This window comes from Ovis aries, chromosome X (genome assembly GCF_016772045.2).
Source record: "Ovis aries strain OAR_USU_Benz2616 breed Rambouillet chromosome X, ARS-UI_Ramb_v3.0, whole genome shotgun sequence".
NCBI classification, from domain to species: domain Eukaryota; kingdom Metazoa; phylum Chordata; class Mammalia; order Artiodactyla; family Bovidae; genus Ovis; species Ovis aries.
Genome location: NC_056080.1, coordinates 80,940,427 through 80,961,170, shown reverse-complemented (window position 1 = coordinate 80,961,170; position 20,744 = coordinate 80,940,427). Strand labels below are relative to the sequence as shown.

The following is a 20,744-nucleotide window of genomic DNA, read 5'->3' as shown; positions in this document are numbered from 1 at the left end:
CCTTCTCTGTGCACATTGAACAAACATGTATTAATGTTCACCTACAGATTTTAGCTCATCCATTATCAGTAGCAAATGTTGTGTTCATGACAGGAGCTATCATTTCCCCAACAGAGCCACGTGTGTACGACTTTGTTCACACATACTACTCATAGATCTAATATGAAGTAGATGATGGCCACACAGACATACTTTGGGCATCACCAGCACAGACTTATTCCTGGTCGAGGTTCCGAGTCTTGTGCTCCAGGGAACTCTGTGTTCTGGCTCTCAGAGCACAGGTGTCACGTGACGACTCAGCAAAAGGGAGAAGGAGAAACTGGTGAGTGAGCCACTGCAGTCTCCCTGCATCAGGACCTCTCAGCCCATCACACAAACTCAGGGATGGCTGAGTTGCCTCAGCCCCAACCAGTGAGCTTCCCCATACCACAAGGCACACGTACATGCACCTGATGCTGGCAAAGAATGAAGACAAAAGGAGGAGAGGGTGGAAGAGGATGGAATGGTTAGATAGCACCACTGACTCAAGGGGCATGAATTTGAGCAGCCTCCAGGACATTGCAAAGGATAGAGAAGCCTTTCAGGCTGCAGTCCACAGGGTCAGAAAGAGTCAAACACAACTTAGCAACTGAAGAACAGCAACAAAAATAGACAGGCTAGATGGCAGTTCCTGGTAGGTCCCTCCCTTTCCTCCATGCTAAGAAGCTGTTGAAAGCCTTCATCTGGTTGGTACACAGTGATATGAAAGTCCGGCTGGTTCTCCTCCTGTGAGTTGCATGTGGAGCAGCACGGTTTTGTCTTACTCTGGGGTCCCGGGTCCAGGGTGGTCCTGGGGCTGTCTCTTTCTAGGGGTCGCCTCAGGAGAGCTGACTTGGGGCATCCCTGTTTCTCAGTCACCTCCCCCTGACATCCAGGTGTGTCATTCTCACACGTTTTCCCCTCTGCAGGTCTTTTCTAGTTGACCCCGAGTCCTTGGATCCCATCTGCACAAACATCCCTGGCCTCGTGTGTCATGGCAGGTTGAAAGGTGGTCCTTAATGGGACCTGCATCCTAAGAGTATGTGTCTCAAGAGAAACAGAAGCTCTTGTGCCTTCACTTTACTCCCTCTATAACCCATTTGGTGACAATTCCTGTCCCTCACTGCCTATTCCATGAAGATGCTGTCTCTAACAGTCCAATAGTCTGGTTATTCATTCATTCATTCATTGGATTATCTGCGGGGTCACTGTCTAAAAAAGGAGACCAACACTCTGCGTCTGATGTATTAATCCTTCCTGGTTTCCACAGAAAGCTAACAGCACAGAGAACATTGTGATGGTATTCTTGTTTCCATGACAACCAGGGTAAGTCACTCTTTCCTGGAGGCAGAAACATTTCACAAGAAAACTGACTGGAGAGATGGAGTAAGTGTAGAGACATGGACACTAGTCGGTGTCTGCTCTCAATGTGAGGGGTGTGTGTGTGTGTGTGTGTGTGTGTGGTGCGTGGTGCTGGTGGTGTGGTCTTTACTTGGATATTAAGAGCTCTGATCCCTCCTGATTTATAAGAGAGCATGGCAGCTCCTCCTTTTGTGGGGTGCTTAGGTGCCCGAGTAATCTGTCATACCCTGCCCCATGTCATGTCACACCTGTTGTGTGAGGACATTGTCACCTGAGTCCCTGAAAGCAGGCATCTCCAAACACTTCTCATCCTACACCTTTGCTTCACAATGGTTGTCTGTTGTGTGAGCTCTTAAAGATCTTCAGTTTGCTCACCATTTACACCTACTAAGAGTGAAGTGTTTTGATGTGTATGATATGAGGGAGAAAATTTGAAGTCAGCAAATGGGACAGATGAGCAGGACTGAAAGATCTAAGGTAACTTTGCATAGCCCAGGGGAGGACATCATCAGCTACCTACCCTGAGTAGCTGGCACAGGCAAACCAAGAAACATGTTCTCTAAAAGTCAGATTTCCTTGTAGCACGCCACTAATCACGGTTAGGTAAATTGGATTAAAAACAGTGAAGTGGCTCCCTTATTATGGAAGCACGAACACAAGCTCCTTCTTAAAAGACTGTGGAGTAGGCTGTTTTTGTTTGTTTTTGGTCGTGGTTATGTTTAGAAATGGATGCTGCTGATGTTACGGTTTGGGGGTGTCTTCTTTGTTCCTAGAGAAAATGGAGCATTTATAGGACGTCGATTCAGTTCAGTCACTCAGTCATGTCTGACTCTTTGCGACCCCATGGACTGCAGCACGTCAGGCTCCCCTGTCCATCACCAACTCCCGGAGCTTGCTCAAACTCATGTCCATCAAGGCGATGATGCCATCCAACCATCTTGTCCTCTGTCATCCCCTTCTCCTCCTGCCTTCAATCACTCCCAACATCAGGGTCTCTTCCAATGAGCCAGTTCTTCACAACAGCATTTACAGGATATGCTGTTGCAGTTTTCATCAGGGTAGGGGAGGTGCTGTCAGGAGAATCAGGCTCCAGGTAAAGGATGTGCCCGCTTCTCCTCTCCAGCCTTGTGTGCTGCTGAGTGGTGCTGAGACGGGGTTCTGCCAACCCCATTTTCACTCTGCCATCTGGCTCCCCGGGAGGGTCGGCCAGCAGGGTTGGTGGGGGGCAACAGGTGGTCTGGAAGCAAGACAACTGGCTGTACCTTCCTGTCTGTTCCTGCCCCTCTCGGGGTCACCCCCACGACTGCCCTTTCACACAACAGGGATAGCGACGTGTGACTTCAGTAGGAGCAACTGGTCCATAATGTGGCTCACCTCCAAACTCCAAGGGCTGTCTCCATGGCTGCCCACAGAAAGACCAGCATCAGTAAACTGGGGAACTCTCTCCTAAGGGATCTGAGCCCCAGGGGGGAGTTGGTGGGGAGGACAGGGTAGAAGGGCCTCCTCTCAGATCCTGACCCTGTGGTGCAGGCTCATCAGTTTTTCCCAGCTTCACTGTGAGGGCTCTCAGTTTCATGCACCCTTCCCCTGACCTCCTTGAGGAACCTCACAGAGCTGGACAGGCCCTTTCCTCAGAAGTCTGAGCCCAAGCTCTGAGGCCTCCTCTTCCAAGGTCATGGGTTCTAGGAGCTGACGTATCTTCCGGAAAGACCAGTGCCCCAGTCTTCCTACCAGGGTGCCCTCCTTCTGGTCCTGTTTCTCCCGTTTTGTCTTTTTTGGACTCCGGATAATTCTATCAAGCTCCCTCTAATGAAAATAATAAGTGGACCCTCCCGAATAATCAGGTGAGTTGTGCTGTCTTTGTTTCTTAAGGTCTTTCCTTTTGCTTTGGTTTCGTAAAGCTTTACTGTTACTGTTTGTGTGTGTGTGTGCATATCTCATGTGTATGTGTGCACACGCATGTGTGTATGAGTGTGTGTGTGTGTGTGTGTGTGTGTGTGTGTGTGTGAACGTATTATGCTTGGAGTTTGGCACACTGAGGTGACATTTTCCCCCACATTGGAAATTTTCTATTTGTGAAATTGTCGGCTCTCTGCTCCTTCTGTATGCGTGTTCTGTATCCCCTCTCTCTCTTCAATTGAACATCTCTTATGTGGCTAGGTGTACACACATTTTAAAAGTGAATATTTCCTTTTCTGAATAAAAATGTACCTCAGAAGACATGCCAAACATTTCAAATGTATCCTCGCTGCATTCTATGCCATGGTATGGAACCGTTTTCTACATTTGCTTTCTGTTTGTTCACATTGTCTAATGTTTCCTATTCCTTTCCTATCCCCTCAGCATCTTTATAAAATTAAGATTTTGGAGCCTGCGGACATGTAAATGCATGATTCCCCATACTGACCTACAAAGTGATTTGAAAAGTAATGTCTGCCCTCACCGCACATTTCCATCCTTGTTCCTCTTCTCTTTGTGATGGAACCATGTCATAACATGCCTGTTTGCCTCTCTAGACTCTTCCATGCATTTACACGTCTTTCATGTCCTCTGGTAAGTCGTATAGCATCAGGCTTGTTGATTGGAGAAATAAAAGCTCTGTGCCATCATGTTCTTGGGTCCCTCACCTAAGGCACAACTGGAATAGAATGAGAGGGACCTAGGAACCTGAAGCTTATGCATTTGAGGGCTTTACCTCTCCGTGGTCTGAAACTGACGTGAAGTTCTGGCAGCAGGGTGACTGTTAATATGGCCTCCAGTCTGTTGTCCTCTGTGCATTCTGTCTCTATAGACACGTTTGATTTGATTGTGAACTGAACCATTGGATGCATTTTCATTTTTCCAAGCCCTCTGAAAATTCAGGCTACTTTAAAGGTTAGTTCAAAGTTCTGTTGTTAACACATAGCTCCTCCTGTGCATAACGTGATCCATACTGACAAGTCATACTCTATCTATCTAGTTGCCATTTATCATCCATCTTACCTGTAAGAGTATTGCACTCCAGTTAGTGCAAAATATGAAAAGAAATTCTTCTGCATGTCTGTGTACCAAACCTGAATGGAAGGTATTTGGGCAACGTGCCAAAGCGTATGCTGGGAGGGACATTTAATGCGTAATATTTTCATCTAACACCCTTCCCTTCTGATGGTCCTGCTTAAGGAGCATTGCTGTAGTAATCGAAAAAAGGAAAAAGAAAGAACTACAGTTGGCATCTTGGTTGTCCACTGAAAGCACTCAAAGAAAGTGTTTCATTCTTGAAAGAATGTACACAAAAGTAAATACGAGAGAATACTGAAGTAGGTCGTCCAATTTTTAGAAACTTTTTAATATATGGCACAGGTATAGCTAGAATAAAAATTCTAGAGTCCTTGGACTGATGTGCCTACGTTAAGTATTCCTGGATGATTAGTTCACTGGTGCTGAATAGTTTTGCTAGTTTAGGATAGTGAGCATCATTTTAGATTTTCCCAAGTGTCCTCTAAAATCACAAACTAGAAGGAGCTGAGAATAACATCTACCCTGGAAGCAGAATCATGTGCATGCATGTGTAGGGGCAGAGAGCATGGATGATATGCAACCATATCGGGTATCTTAGGTCTCTAATGTCATGCTGAGAGAGAGAAAGTGTGTGTAAGTGCATGTACGTGTGCCTTGGGGTATGGGGAAGCTCACTGGTTGGGGCTGAGGTAACTCAGCCATCCCTGAGTTTGTGTGATGGGCTGAGAGGTCCTGATGCAGGGAGACTGCAGTGGCTCACTCACCAGTTTCTCCTTCTCCCTTTTGCTGAGTCGTCACGTGACACCTGTGCTCTGAGAGCCAGAACACAGAGTTCCCTGGAGCACAAGACTCGGAACCTCGACCAGGAATAAGTCTGTGCTGGTGATGCCCAAAGTATGTCTGTGTGGCCATCATCTACTTCATATTAGATCTATGAGTAGTATGTGTGAACAAAGTCGTACACACGTGGCTCTATTGGGGAAATGATAGCTCCTGTCATGAACACAACATTTGCTACTGATAATGGATGAGCTAAAATCTGTAGGTGAATGTTAATACATGTTTGTTCAATGTGCACAGAGAAGGAGGACCTACTACCAGTGTATTTCTGGGTGTGAAGAGAGGGACTGAGACAACTGCATCTTCTGCATTGCACGCAGCTAAATGGTTGAAATTTATGTAAGCAAATGTTTTGAACATCAGAGCATCCATGCTGTAAAGAGAGTCGGCAAAGCGGCATGAAAAGTAGGCATTCACAGGAAACAGTGATCAAGTGTGCTCTTGAGGGAAGAAAGGTAGCCCCAGCTAACACGTGCAGGTGCGTGTATATGGATGCAAGGGAACTGGGTGAAAATCCCATACCCCACCCTTCTGAGAGTGTGTATCTACAGTGTCTGTTGTTGTTGTTCAGTCACTCAGTCGTGTTGGGCTCTTTGCCACCCCATGGACTGCAGCATTCCAGGTTTCCCTGTCCTTCCCCATCTCCCGGAGCTTGCTCAAACTCATGTCCCTTGAGTCAGTGATGACATTCAGCCATCTCATCCCCTGTTGTCTCCTCCTTCTCCTGCCTTCAATCTTTCCCAGCATCAGGGGCTTCTTCAAAGAGTTGGCTCTTCACATCAGGTGGCCAAACTACTGGAGCCTCAGCTTCAGCATCAGTCCTTCCAATGAATATTCAGGATTGATTTCCTTTAGGACTGAATAGTTTGGTCTTCTTGCAATCCAAGAGACTCTCAGAAGTCTTCTCCAAAACCACAGTTCTTGGGCATCCGTTGGCACAGTTCAAAAGCATCAGTTCATTAGCACTCAGCCTTCTTTATGGTCCGACTCTCACATCCATATATGACTACAGGAGAAACCATAGCTTTGACTCGATGGACTGTTGTTGGCAAAATAATGTCTCTGCTTTAAAACATGCTGTCTAGGTTGGTCATAGCTTTTCTTCCAAGGAGGAAGTATCTTTAACTTCATGGCTGCAGTCACCATCTGCAGTGATTTTGGAGCCCAAGGAAATAAAGTCTGTCACTATTTCCATTGTTTCCCCATCTATTTGCCATGATGTGATGGGACCGGATGCCATGATCTTTGTTTTTTGAATGTTGAGTTTTAAGCCGGCTTTTTCACTCTCCTCTTTCACTTTCATGAAGAGGCTCCTCAGTTCCTCTTCGCTTTCTGCCATAGGGGTGGTGTCATCTGCGTATCTGAGGTGATTGATATTTCTCCCAGCAATCTTGTTTCTAGCTTGTGCTTCATCCAGCTCAACATTTCACCAGATGTACTCTGCATGCAGTGTCTGGTCTCTGATGTTTCAGAGTCTGTGAAAGCCCACTCACTATTAGTTTAGAAGCCCAAGAAAGCACACAAGCAAACACTATGGGTCCCGTGTGTGGTACACACGCAGACACACACACACACACACACACACACACACACACACACAAGCATATGCACACTAGTGCCATTAAAGCTCACTTATTGAATTGTGACACACAGTATTATATTCATTTCAGGTGCAGGACTTAGTAATTCTGTGTTTTTGTACATTACTCCGTGATCCCCACGACAAGTCTAGTTTCTTCCTGCTACCATACAGAGTTATTACGATGTGATTGACTCTATTCTCTATCCTGTACATTATATCCTTGGGACTTTTGTTTCATTGCTTTTGCTTTTGGCCTCTATCCAGAAACATCACTGTCATTCCCAATGTCAAAGAGCTTATGGCTTATGTTTCCTTCTAGGAGTTTTATGGTTTCAGGCCATACATTTAATCCATTTTTGTGTAAGAAAATGGTCCAGTTTGATCCTTTTGCATGTAGCTGTCCAGTTTCTCCAACAGCACCTGTTGAACAGGCCATCTTTTCCCGGTCATGTACCCTTGCCTCCTATGACGTAGATGAATTGACCATATACACCGGGCTCTGTTTCTAGGCTCCCTCTTCTGTTCCACTGGTCTGTGTGTCTGTTTTCCTGCCAATACCATGCCTGTTTGATGATGGCAGCTTTGTAGTGTCATCTGAAATCATGGAGCCTGATTCCTGAGGCTCTCCCCTTCTTTCTCAATTTATGGCAACCGCGGCAGTTGCCCGTGGCAGACTGAACTTGACCAGAGGCAGCCACTTCCCAAGTTTCTAGCAGAGCTGCCTAAGTTTATTTTGCTCTGTGTAACTAGGAGGGACTCTCCCTGACAGGCGCCAGCTGCTCCCCACCCCCCAGTGCAGGAGGCTGTTTGGAGCAGACAGACATCCAGAACTATGGTCCACATTTGGTATCATATCACCTAGGGTAAGTCACTCAAGCTTGTTTTGCATTACATTTGTTTGTTCGGTATTTCATAATACCTGCGGTGATCATCAGAGCTCTGTTCCATCCTGTAGTCAGCCTAAGGTATGAGAAAGATGATTTTTTTAACACTGCATAGCCACTATCTTCTTTAGACTATGGTGAGGGAAAAATTGGTGAAGATGAAATGTCTGAAATTCCAAAACTGGTTCTTTTCGCATAGGCAGTTGGAAAAAAGTTGGCTTGATGAAATACTTTCTTCAGAATTCTGACACTGAGAAAATAAAAATATTTCCAGGAGAAAGCATGAAGTTAACTAAGTAAATTTAACTTTCCCTCACTGTCAGTTTTGACTATGTGTTTGTCAGGTGAATTGCTATGACACGTGTCGTCATGATTCCCTGCCTCTCCATTTTCACGTTGTTTGTTTTTAAGAAGAGGAATCTTTGTTTGAAAAGTAGAGGGAATTGTTGAACTCCACCCTTTTGTTTTTGCCCTGCAGGAATTAGTTTCTGTTCTTTGTGTGTGTTTGTATTTGTCTTGTGTGTAAGTGTGCTGGCTATGGGAAACTCAGATTTGTTTCCTGAATGCAGCCCCTTGAGGTGCATTCTCCAGAATGGGACCATTTGGGGTAATAATCCTTCTGAGTTAACTTGTAAATGAGCACCACTTAACTGACTCAAAACTAACAGCGCTTACAAATTAAATACTTCGTAATATTTAGAAAGTTGACCAAAATGGATGTCAAACCTCTTGATCTGGGAAATATTCAGTACTGAATTGATACCTGGTATTGAAGCTAGCTTAAGTTTGTTGGTTTTCTAAATGTAACACAACTGTTGTACTTGGGTTTGTTGGAGATCAAACAAGACCTTATATCTGCTGCAAATGTGTCAGCAAGAAAATATCAATAACTTGATATGATGAAATATTAAGTCTACCTAAAATAGCTTTCTCCAGATTTTGGAAACTTGAAAGTGATCCAAGTTAAATGGCAAGAATTCATTGACTATCTGGGTCACACTTCAAATAGGATAAACTATTGGAACATTGGTTGCTGGACAAATCTAAGTTTACCAACCTCTGCCTTCTTAGGAGAGGAAAACTAAAGCATAAGGTTCCAGTCAGAAAATACTGGTATGACAAACAGTTCACAATTACTTGCCTCTTAGTTTTCAATAAAAATTAAGGTGTTTAAGAGTTGAGGGTTTGAATCTAAATATGTAATTAAAGCTACTAAGAATAAAGGAAAAAAATTATCAGTATATAGTAGGGAAGTAGGATATACGTTTTGAGTAAAAATAAAGGAGTTGTATACATGGTCAGGCTGAGATTAGATTAAACTTTGGTAAATGGATCTCACTAATATCTGTGGGTAATTTGCAAAAACAAAACATGGAGAACTGCAATGTACTGCTATGTTATCACATTAAACTGGAAAAACTCAGAATGTAAACTCTTTACATATAATACACAAACATAATTATGCTAAAATATCCATAGAAAAATGACAAGAGGGAAATTCTCCAGATTTTAATGCTGACTCCCCTTTGAATGGTGAATGATTTTGCTTTCTTCTTTCAAATTTTCTGCATGTATAACATTTATGATAGAAAAAGCAAGCATTGGGCCGGGAATTAATCTTGCAGTGACTAATAGCATAGAATGTTTGGAATTGCAGACTTGATGCCAGATGCTGTTTTTTTGTTTCTGTTTCTGTTTTTGTTTTGCTTTAAAAGGGCAGTCATTCCTGTGGCTGAGACAAATTTCCCAAAGAGATCAGCTTCAGCATTATCGCTCGGTAGTATCCTCCTGACATACAGTTTTGACATGTGCCTCCTTGTCAGAAAATAGTTGCCTATGATCTGCCAATTAAGGATTTCTCCTTTGTTGCCAGAATAAGCACTGCTTCAGAAACTTATACTGCTGGAAAGCTTTCGTGCAGCCAGCGCTAGAGAAAAATGCTGTTGCTTAAAGGAGATTTAATCTCCCAAGATGAGATAATACCAACATGTATTTTCAGAGGAGGTTCCTTTGAACCTATAGTCATGAGCATTTCAGGTTTCCTCTAAAATCTTCAACCACTCAGCAAAGATCCTCATCAGGAGGAGGAATCTGGGCTCAATTACTTTACAAGATTGCTAGTGAAGATGTAGGTGATGGCAGTATTAACTAATCTCACTGCATTTATCCTTCAGTCATCCATTTATTAAGTATTTATTGAGTGCCAGATCTTGTGCCATAATTTATGTAACCTTTAGATTATATTTGCACTGTCTTACAGAGACCAATGACCTTATTTGACCAAGTGTTTTGGGACTTTTTGACAGACTTCCCAAATGCCAAATTTTAATTACATTTCTTTTGACGTCCAGCTGACGTGAAGGTTCTTTCAGTTCAGTTCAGTTCAGTTCGGTCGCTCAGTCGTGTCTGACACTTGGCGACCCCATGAATCGCAGCACGCCAGGCCTCCCTGTCCATCACCAACTCCCGGAGTTCACTCAGACTCACGTCCACCGAGTCACTGATGCCATCCAGCCATCTCATCCTCTGTCATCCCCTTCTCCTCCTGCCCCCAATCCCTCCCAGCATCAGAGTCTTTTCCAACGAGTCAACTCTTTGCATGAGGTGGCCAAAGTACTGGAGTTTCAACTTTAGCATCATTCCTTCCAAAGAAATCCCAGGGCTGATTGCCTTCAGAATGGATTGGTTTAGGGAGCCCTTAAGGCATCTGAAGGAGGAATATTGAATTAGTTTCATTTGATATGTTGAATTACATGGGAAGTATTTCCAAAGGGGATAAGCCTTCCAAGAGTATACTGTATGGGTAAAGTTTACTATATGTCCTGGTATAATCTATCAGCCATAATTCTGGTTCTACCACAGCAACTTGATTCAGCTTCTTTGTCAACACATTGTGATCAGATCTTCAACCTTGCCTCTTAAGTCTTTAATAGACAGTTAAGCTGTGCTTTGCAAAACTGCTTAGTCTTCATGCAGATTCATAGGAAGGTCTTTTAAACAGACATAGGTCAGATATATCGCTGAATTTGGTTAAGACATTTTTATCAAACTGGTAGGAGAAGCAAATTTTCCCTCTCACTGGCAGCCACAGTGGACCTAGGGCTGTCTGCAGCAGAATCAGCAAAGTGACAAGACAATCTTACATTGACACTTACCCTTGAAGGGAGAGGGGATTTTGACTGTGCTATATGCTAGTACTTAAGAATGAACAGTGAAAGAGGAACTGTTAGCTGCTTAATTAAGTGAGTTATGAAGTACTGGCTTTCGAAAAACCTGGCTTTCGTCAAATACAATGAACGCCTAAAACCAAGGATTGCTTACTTTGCCCCTTGAAATAACACAGCTCTATTGAGAACAATCCCTTGGGGGCGTGAAGGTAAAATGAGAAAAAGTAAGCAACTCAGGGCAAGCGGTGATGCCTCTAGAGCAAAAAGAGGATGGCCCTCCATTACCAAATACCATTTTGCCGGGGTCTTTGTGACATGTGTTGTTCTTACCCCAGTTCTGGCTCCTTTTCGCTTTGATGAGCATAACAGAAGGCTTGGTTACTGAGTCAACTGGTGTATATGATTATAATGGTTAAGGTCTCTGGAATATTACTGATTTTGATCTATGTTCTCCAGATATTCAGAAGCCATGCCCATTAAGTTACTCATGACCTAAAATAATTTGGTATATTATACTTCTGCAAGTCTGGCTACCAGACAACACGTCTCTCCAGACTGGTTTTCAGGCTTATTCACCTGAATTCAGGTCCAGGCTGGTTTGCAGGCTGGTTTTCATTCTCCTGAATCCTGTATACAAAATCTTTCTTATATAAAACTCGAATTGAGGACTTGGAACTTGGGAGTATTTATAACTTGGTATCAAGTCCCCAGTCAAGATAGGACTATGCCCCACTTCAACAGGAAACTGCTAGACAGGTTGTTGCCACATTCCCTGAAAGACTTGAGGAAGGAGGAAACGGAATCGGAGGTTGAAACCCAGACACCCTAAACACAAATTCCTCGGCCAAGTTTAAACATACTCATGTGTTATCCTCAAGACTGAGGAGTATCAAAGAAAAGGGGAGAACTGTAACAGAACACAGTGAGTTCAGCCCCTAGCACAGCAGCCGTCGCTCTGCATTATTACTCTGCACCCTGTTACCAGGCAATGGGTCCTGCTCAGCCCTTGGTCGGTGCCATAGTGGGCCCTGCCCATTGGCAACCAACTGGCAATGAGCGACAGTTAGTGGTCCTGCTCAGCCACTGGTCGGTGCCACAGTGGTCCTGCTCAGCCATTGGACAATGCAGCAGTGGGCCCCACCCACAAGCTACCAACTGTTAAGAAAGGATGCTTAGTGACAGGATTCAGACAACAGTGGAGTGGTGGTCAGTGAAGTGAAGAGTGAGGTAAGAGGCGGATCTGGGCCTTCTCCCTGAGGCCCTCCAGCTCACCTGGCCTTAGCTAGAACCCCAGAGAACAGGCTGGGCGATGTGTCCCGTACGGCTCCAGAGCCCTCACCAAGGCCCCTCACGAGCCTTTGAAGCAAGCAGTGAACCTCTCCCCTGTCCCTATCTCTTTGATCCCGTAGCAGTGGCAGTCAGCCTCGGTTGCTGTCTGTGGGACCTGGTCTCTCCCCCTTGGGGCGTCCTGAGGAGACTGAGGGGCCACTTGGGTTGGACACCTGGCTCCTTCAGCGATGACAGATGAGGAGGGTCTGGCGACCTGGCCCTGAGGGAGTTACCGGCTGAGCTCTGCCTCCTCTTAGCCAGGCCCAGGACCTTGGAGGGTGAAAGTTGCTCCTTGGGACATTGCCCTTTCATATCGGGACAGAGAATAACATTTGTTTGGTAGCGATTTATAGGAACACCTCATCTGACCATGACCTGACCTCAAGAACAGAGGCTCTGACAAGAAGTTTGTAAAACTAGCCATGTCCCTCCCTCAACTAGTGCTTTTAAAAGAGCTTTGATGAAAGCTTTCAGGAACATTGGGGTTTATAGGGCATGAGCCACCCATCTCCTCGCATGGCCTTATAATAAACTTTTCTCTGTTCCAAGCTCCAATGTTTGAGTATTGTTTGGCCTTGTTGTGTGTTGGGCACATGGACTTGGTGATGTTCAGTGACAATCTACCCTTGCCTCCTTTGTCATACGTGAATTGACCGTATGCACCGGGCTGTATTTCTTGGCTCTGTCTTTTGTTCCACTGGTCTGTGTGTCTGTTTTTGTGCCAGTACCACACCTGTTTGATGACCATAGCTTTGTAGAGTCATCTGAGATCAGGAGCCTGATTCCTGAGGCTCCTTTCTGAAGGTTGCTTTAGCGATCCAACCCTTCTATCTCAAGGTTGCTTTGGTGATTCAGGGTCTTCTGTGGCTGCTCCTACTAAAGCTATGTGTTCAGGGCAGATGAACTACTGAGGCTATCTGTTCAGGGCTCTGTCTTCTGTTCCACTGGTTTGTGTTTCCGTTTTCATGCCAGTACCATACCGGTTTGATGACCGTAGCTTTGTAGTGTCGTCTGAAATCAGGGAGCCTGATTCCTGAGGCTCCTTTTTCAAGGTTTCTTTGGCTAGTCAACCCTTCTTAAGGTTACTTTGGCAATTCAGGGTCTTTTGTGGCTGCTCCTACTAAACATATGTACTCAGGGCAGATGAAGGCTCTCACGGAGCTGGTTGTCCCCACTCCTCTGAGACAGGAGGGAGTGGCAGAAAGTCAGTAGCTTACTGTGGAAGTATTTCAAAATGCAACAGAAGGGAGAAATAAATGTGACTCCCACATTATAAGTGAGATTTAACTGACATTTCTGTTTCAGAGCGGCATGCATTCCAGACTTGGGGAAGGAAGCATGATGAACCGATCCCTGGTTCAGTGGCTTAATTTCCTATCTTCTTTTGCATTTTCTAGATCCACTTTGGAGGTGCTCATGTCCTGGGTCTGTACAGTTGATGCTGTTTGACCCCTGAGAGAACTCTGTGCACTTCAGAAGCACCAAGCAGGGCGAAGGGTCTGACAGATGTGCAGTCTGAGTCTGAGAATCAACAGATCCAGTTTCAGAACCACACCTGCCAAGATCTGCATGCCAAGGGTAAGCTCTTCCCCTTTTCCTAAACATTTCATCTGGAATCAGTTCTCTATGCACCTCTGGAGTCCAAGCTCGTGCTATTTAATATAACAATGTGCTGACACCCAATATACCTGTATGCTGGTGATCACCTCTGGCTCCCCTGGGTGCACAGGCAGTGGGGTACTGGCTCCCTAGGAAAGAAAAAGTGAAGCGTGCTCCTGGGATAGGCCCCAAGGAGTACACAAGGCACAGGATGTCCAGTGACACAAACAAGGTCCCAGTCATGATATCCCCGCCTCCCCACATGATTGCCCTTTTATGCACAGTAGTCACAAATAGGGCTTTCCTGGTCGCTCAGATGGCAAAGAATCTGCCTGCAGTGCAGAAGATCAGGGTTTTATCCCTAGGTCAGGAAGATCCCCTGAAGATGGGAATGGCAACCCACTCCAGTATTCTTGCCTGGAGAATTCCGTAGACAGAAGAGTCTGGTGGGCTAAGTCTTTGGGATCACAAAGAGTCGGACAGGACTGAGTGACTAACACACACACAGTAACAAATAAGGCAAGGTGTTGGGTTTGGAGGGCTTATAAAACTCCTCCGGTACCCTTGGTATTTTCTCCCCACGTATCTGCCATGTCTCTAACCCCTAGGCACATGGATAAAGAGCCCTAATACTTCCTTGCTTTATCTCTCATTAATGCTCCTTGACCAAGCCTTCCACTTTCACAAAAGGCATATGTCCCTCCCCCCAACCCGTCCTGACTCTGTTCTTCTTTTCCATATTCTAGTATTCTCCATCCTAGGCCATTGAAAACACAACCTCGGGCATCTTTCAAAGATTCGGGCAGAAGAGCACAGGCTGCACAAGCTGTAAACGCTTTGCAGTCATAGGCAAAGACTGTGGGCAAGCACACTGTTTAAGGGAGACCTGCCGCACCTGAGGGTATGAGGGCCAGACCCGTCAGCCTCAGCTAACTAATCCTTGGTGCCCAAGTTGAATCACGATGGACACCAGGTATGTCCTATGCGTTTGGAAAGGCCGCTTTTGGCCAGCCAAGGTCTTGTCCAGACCCAGCGTCTCACCACAACAGAAGAGAAAAAGGGCCCTTTCTCGGGAAGTTCAGATACTCTCAGTAGACGAAAAAGTCAGAGTGAAAAAAACAAAGATGAAGACCCTAAAGGAGTCCATGATTGAATCCATCTCCACCTCACTAGCGGCCCAGCCGGAGCCCAGTGCCCCAGAAGAAGAGGAAATGGCCTACATATGTGCTATTACAATGGCCTGGGACCTTCTGCATAAGAATGGAAATGTCACTCCAGCAAGAGTCACGGGTGATCCAGAGTCCAAGACGCAGTCTCCAAGGAGACTGCAAAAGCAACATCGTAGCAGGTGTCAGGAGCCCAGTCGGGGCCTACGGAGGAGTGTGAGGAAAAGGAAAAGCTCCAAATCACCCGTGGTACCTTCAGAGAGGGAGGATGGCCCAGATGGAGACAAGCCACAGGTGTGCACACCCATCGCCCCCGATCCCAAGCGAAATGCAAACAGAGTCATCTCAGAGCTCCGGGGTGCACCCAAACTTCCCATCCCTCTCAGAAGATGACCATGAGAAAGAGGGCAAGGAAAAGGGGGACGCCTCAAAAGTTATGTCCTTGCCCTGTACAGTGGAGGAGGTGGGTGTAGATGTTAGAGGTGGATGTGTGCTTCCGTCATTTACACCGGGTTTCATCCTCACTGTGCCCAAGGCTCTGGAAGAGGGGGCGCACAACACCTGCCCAAAGTCCCTGGCTGTGTCCCCTGAACGTGCTACCTCCTCGGTGAATGTTGACCCTGGAGAGGGCACGTGCAACTCAGGCTTGGAAGGTGCCGCAGCATCCTCCAGTGCCCCTAACCTGAGCCTGTGTAATTCATTCCGCCTAGCAAACAGTAAAAGGAAGCTGCAGGCCCCAGGGTGTGAGGAAGAGTGGCAAGAATCTCAGCCCTCAGCTGGCTCAAAGGCTATTAAGCCCACCAATGCCATCAAGGAGGGCGGGGGCAAGGAAGCAGGACAGCTGACGAGCATGGCGTTCCCAGAGGAGCTGTGTCCCATTGAGAGAGGAATGCTGGTCTGGTTTAAGTTTCAGAATCACCCATTTTGGCCAGCCGTGGTCACGAGTGTCAGCCCAACCGAGCAGACCGCAAGGGTGCTTTTGATTGAGGCCAACATGCACTGTGAGAAGAGCGGCATTCAAGTTCCTCTTCGAAGGTTGAAGCACCTGGATTATAATGGCAAAGAAAAGCTAATGAAGAGAGCCAGCAAAGTATACGGGGAAAGTGTGAACTGGTGTTTCTCACTGATTTCCAGCTACAGAGAGGGGCTTGTTCGCGGGTCTTTTGTGGGCTCTTTCCTGGACTATTATGCTGCTGACCTCAGTTACCCCATGAGGAAAGCCATCCAAGAAGGTGATCTGCAGATGGATTTCCCCAAGGTGAATTATTCCGACCTGGAAGATTCTGAGGAGGAGACCCCTGTGGCTGCAAAGAGGCACTGCAAGAGAATCCTCCCTGACCGGATGAGGGCTGCTCGGGACCGAGCCAACCAGAAGCTGGTGGACTTCATCGTGAAAACAAGGGGGCCGACCCGCATCTTCTGGACATTGTCAAAGGCAGGAAAGAATCCAAGTGGCTTGAATCATTTCTGAATTCGGAGAGGTACGTGATCTGCGTTGAAACATACCTGGAGGATGACAATCAGCTAGATGCAGTGGTAAGACATTTACGAGAAATCTACAGACACATAGACAAGAGAGCGCTGGCTCTGACCAGAGATGACCCAGTGAGCTTCCTTCTGGAAGTTCTTCTGCCAGAAGCAATCATTTGTTCAATTGCTACAGTGGATGGATTGGACTACAAGGAGGCAGAAGCAAAGTACCGGCAAGGGCCACCTGTGCATTACCGGGAAAAAGAACTATTTGATAAGAAAATCTTGAAGAAAATAAGAAAGAGATCAGCCGAGAGGAACAAGGCTAAACCCTACCCCTGTGCCCAACAGGGCATCGGGCAGACTTCTCAGTCACACCATTAGCAACAATCCCCGTCTGTATGAACTGCATGAGCCTCCCACTCCACACGGCATGTAAACACCTTCTGGAAATCCGAGGCCTCAGGAACACACTTGAATTCACTCTGGATCCATCTCCAGCACCTGTGAGTGGCATGGTCATCGTCAGTTTCTTCTTCCCCAAACCCTCACACCACTAACTTGTTAAAATATTGTAAACAGCTGTACTTCCTCTACTTGCCCAGATGTGTAGTTTTCCAGATATTTTTTACGACATGGCTTTTGACTCTACATCATATTTTAAAGGGGGACATGCATTCCTTTATTACATGAAAAAGCCCTGTGTTGGATACAAAGCAGCAATCGTGTTTAAGATCTAAGGCATGTTTCTTACAGAAAAGCCACATGGGTTTGCCATTCCTCCTGTGGCACATCGGTATCCACAATGAATTGGATTCCTCCTTAAGATAAGCCCTGACTTTTCCCTGCCATGTTTATCCATTTGGGAAAATAAAAAGCCCTAAGAGATGAAACCAGTGTCAGAGATGTTTCCTGTGTACTACCACTACCTTCCAATGGTTCTTGGAAAAGCAGTCTGAAATCCAAACCAAGTTAACAGGTGATCTGCATGTGGTCCATGTGAGGCTGAATGAAACCTCAGCGTGCAGTAACTGTTCTGTCAACCCCTGCAAAAATGTTCACCCTTGGCTCCCCTGAGATTCCATTTGTGGGAGGTGCTCTTCTCCAACAGCTGAATGGTTTCCCCAAATAGACAGACCCCTGGCTGTCTTCCTATATGACAGTGACTGGATCCCCTACATGCCATCATCTGTCCCCTTGTGGAAGATGACTACAGCCATCGTAGACTCAGGTTGACTTGTCTAGACCTGGAGTCCAGGCTGACTGCTTGGAACCCATCCAGTTGGCATACATTGTAGCAAAGCAGGCGCTTTGCCCTCATCGACCCACGTCCTCCCAAAAATTGCAGTCATTTGTCCCAAACCTAGCAAGCTTGATCCTTTGACTTATTCATCAACTAGCTCCGACAGGTTCCAGCAGTGTAAGTGCAGACGAGTAAGTCATTCCAGGCTGCCTGAGCAGTAGGTGGACCAGGAGGGTCTGGGAAATGGGTTACAGAAAAGTCTCCATTCAGCTAAACATGGCTGCTGTCAGAATACAGCGAAAGGCAGTTTAACAGGTAAATTCTGAAGCTCATGGATTGTTATCCTACCTTGAAACAAGATTTCATTATTACTTTTTTTTTTTTTTTTTTTGGAGAGGAAGAAAAGCCAGTTTACTTTGTAAAACCCAATAGGAAAATAAACATTAAAGATTTAACGTGAGCCTGAGTGTGTTCTTGTTCTTAGAAAGATTCAACTGTCACTGCCCCAGGTTCAACTCAGTTCAGGTCAGTCGCTCAATCGTATCTGACTCTTTGCAACCCCATAGACTGCAGTTCACCGGGTTTCCCTATCCATCACCAACTCCCGGAGCTTGCTCAAACTCATGTCTCATTGAGTCGGTGATGTCATCCAACCATCCCATCCTCTGTCGTCCCCTTCTCCTCCTGCCTTCAATCTTTCCCAGCATCAGGGTCTTTTCCAATGAATCAGGAAAAAATTGTAGCCCCAGGTTATGGGGATAAAATTACGTGCCCATGTGATTTGTTTTTATTTGCAAAGGGGAGCTGTTTTGATTCACAATAAAACCATTGTGTCTTTCACCTCAAACTTCTGCTTCATCACATTTCAGATGGAACATATTTGGACATTTATTGTACATAAATAATACTCCTCCTCCTCTAGGAGGAGTTCAGCCTCCTCCTGGCCCACATCACTTGCATCCGTTAGCAGCAATGAGTCTATTATCCAATGACTCTTTCACCTATGTTTCTCCTTAGCACAAACAAATACATATTTACTTACTCATTCTCAGCCCAGGTCATTTAATTCAGTGCTAAACCACATACAATCCACACCCCGGGTCCTACACCGCTGGTTACCAATGACTTGTGGTTAGCTGCTATTGACCATATCACTTGTGTGTGCTTAGTCACACAGTCGTGTCCTACTCTTTGCGATCCCATGGACTCAAGCCCACCAGACTCCTTTGTCCATGGGGATTCTCCAAGCAAGAATACTGGAGTGGGTTACCATGCCCTCCTCCAGGGCATCTTCCCAACCCAGGGATGGAACCCAGGTCTCCCAAATTGCACACGGATTTTTTACTGTCTGAGCCACCTGGGAATTTTTAAGTCCAAGGAATTTGAATATGATGAAACACTAAAATTATATTTGGAAGCTTGGAGTCTTCGTCAATTCCAAAGCTACCTGGAGGTTTCAAAAGCCATCTTTCAAGACCTTAACTTTGCACATGCCCCTCCATGACCTTGGTATGGTAGGTTCGCTGGAAATTGCTGCCAGCATTGACCTGCCAGAGTTTCAAACGTATTCCTCAGTATCACTCTGCCACTGAGACTCAAATGCAGCTTTCAGGGTCCCACGCTTGCGAGTCTGATTTGGGGATCTGGGCTGAAACACTGGCACCTGCATTCTCATATGCCGCATGAAGATCTGGATGCTGGAGGTGACGGCTGCCCTGTTTCATCTCAGATCAGCCCTGGGATCAGTGTGTAGACTCCAAGGTGCACAGAGCTCACTGAGCCTCCAACTTCCAGGCTCACACTGCTCAGAGTCTCCAGACTAGCCTTTCTGACTGAGTGGTGCCTGACAGCCCTTCCCATCATGCCCCCAAGCCTCCCAGCTCCTGGCCCCGCCCCCATGCACAAAATGAGGCGAGCACAGGCACCCCGAGACTGAGGCAAGATGGAGATGGGGTGGAAGCAGAGCAGGGCCTTCCGTAGCTCTTCTGAGAAAACCATAAGGCTTCTTCCCACAAGAATGCTGCAAGAGCGCTCCCTCTAGGAGGTGATGTTGGGCACACGTGGAAGGACAATCACAGCAATGAGGGAAAGGAGCGAGAGAAGCATACCCACCAGGATATGGGAGGGATTGTTTCCCTGTAATCTCACATCCTAGCTCTAGCCCAAGAGCACATCTCATGATCTCCATTCTGCTGATGAGGAACCAAAAGGGAAGGGAATGGTGTTTATTGGGGTGAGACGGGTAATCACAAAACAAGTCAACTGAGCAAGAGAACTTGTTTGAGTGAGCCCAGTTCCATATTGAGGGCACTCACATGGAGAAGGGTGGGCAAGAGTGGGTGTCCCTTCCCCTCTGCTGAGGGCTGTGTGAGACCCCGCCTGAATGTTATACACACACTGTCCTATCCAAGCCTGCCTGCACACCTGTCAGGGAGATATCCTTACTGTGGCCACCTCAGAGTTGCAGGAAATGGGATTCCAAAAGGTGGAGAGTATTGCTGGGGGTGACAAAGCTGATAAGTGTTGGGACTGGGCTTAGAATGCAGTCACATCAAACCCTGTACACTTAAACCAATGCTGGGCTGCTGTGTTTCTAGAAGTTTCTCCCCTGTCAGAACCACTTGGAGAGCTTGTTAAAGTTCAGAGTGCTGGGCTCCACTCTAGAAGTATTGAAGAGGAAACTTTAAAACTTACACCCAGCTAGACATAACTAAATACTCCTTCTGCTCCTGTAACTCAGCTTGCTCTTTGCAACTCAGCTTGCTCCTTGCAAAGTCATGTAAGTTACGACTGTTTGGGAAAATGGAAACTTAAAACAATGCCAGGAGCTGCCTGCTTAACCATGTTTGTTTGCATAAAAGTCAGGCACCCCCCTCCCCCACCGTGTCCTAACAGCTGTTCCCACTTGCACGAAACCCCTGCTTTAAACTAGCCTAGTAACAGTCAGCACTGCCACTATAGTCTGATGTCATGCACTGTCTATGAAACCTTTGTAATGTTTTTGTTCAGTGCTCAGAGCTGTAAGTGTTAACTCCTCTGGACCCATCGGTGTAATAAACGTTAGTTCTCCAACTCTCTTGAGTGTGG

At 46.1% G+C, this 20,744-nt stretch overlaps 1 protein-coding gene across 1 annotated transcript; it reads left to right on the top strand.

Moving 5' to 3' along the window:
- The first annotated feature begins 15,272 nt into the window (after positions 1 to 15,272).
- LOC114111641 (PWWP domain-containing DNA repair factor 4-like) lies at positions 15,273 to 16,798 on the top strand. Its single transcript, XM_027963452.2, is given in 2 exon segments — positions 15,273 to 16,338; positions 16,341 to 16,798. Coding segments are annotated over 2 exon segments (1,524 nt in total).
- Positions 16,799 to 20,744: the final 3,946 nt, after the last annotated feature.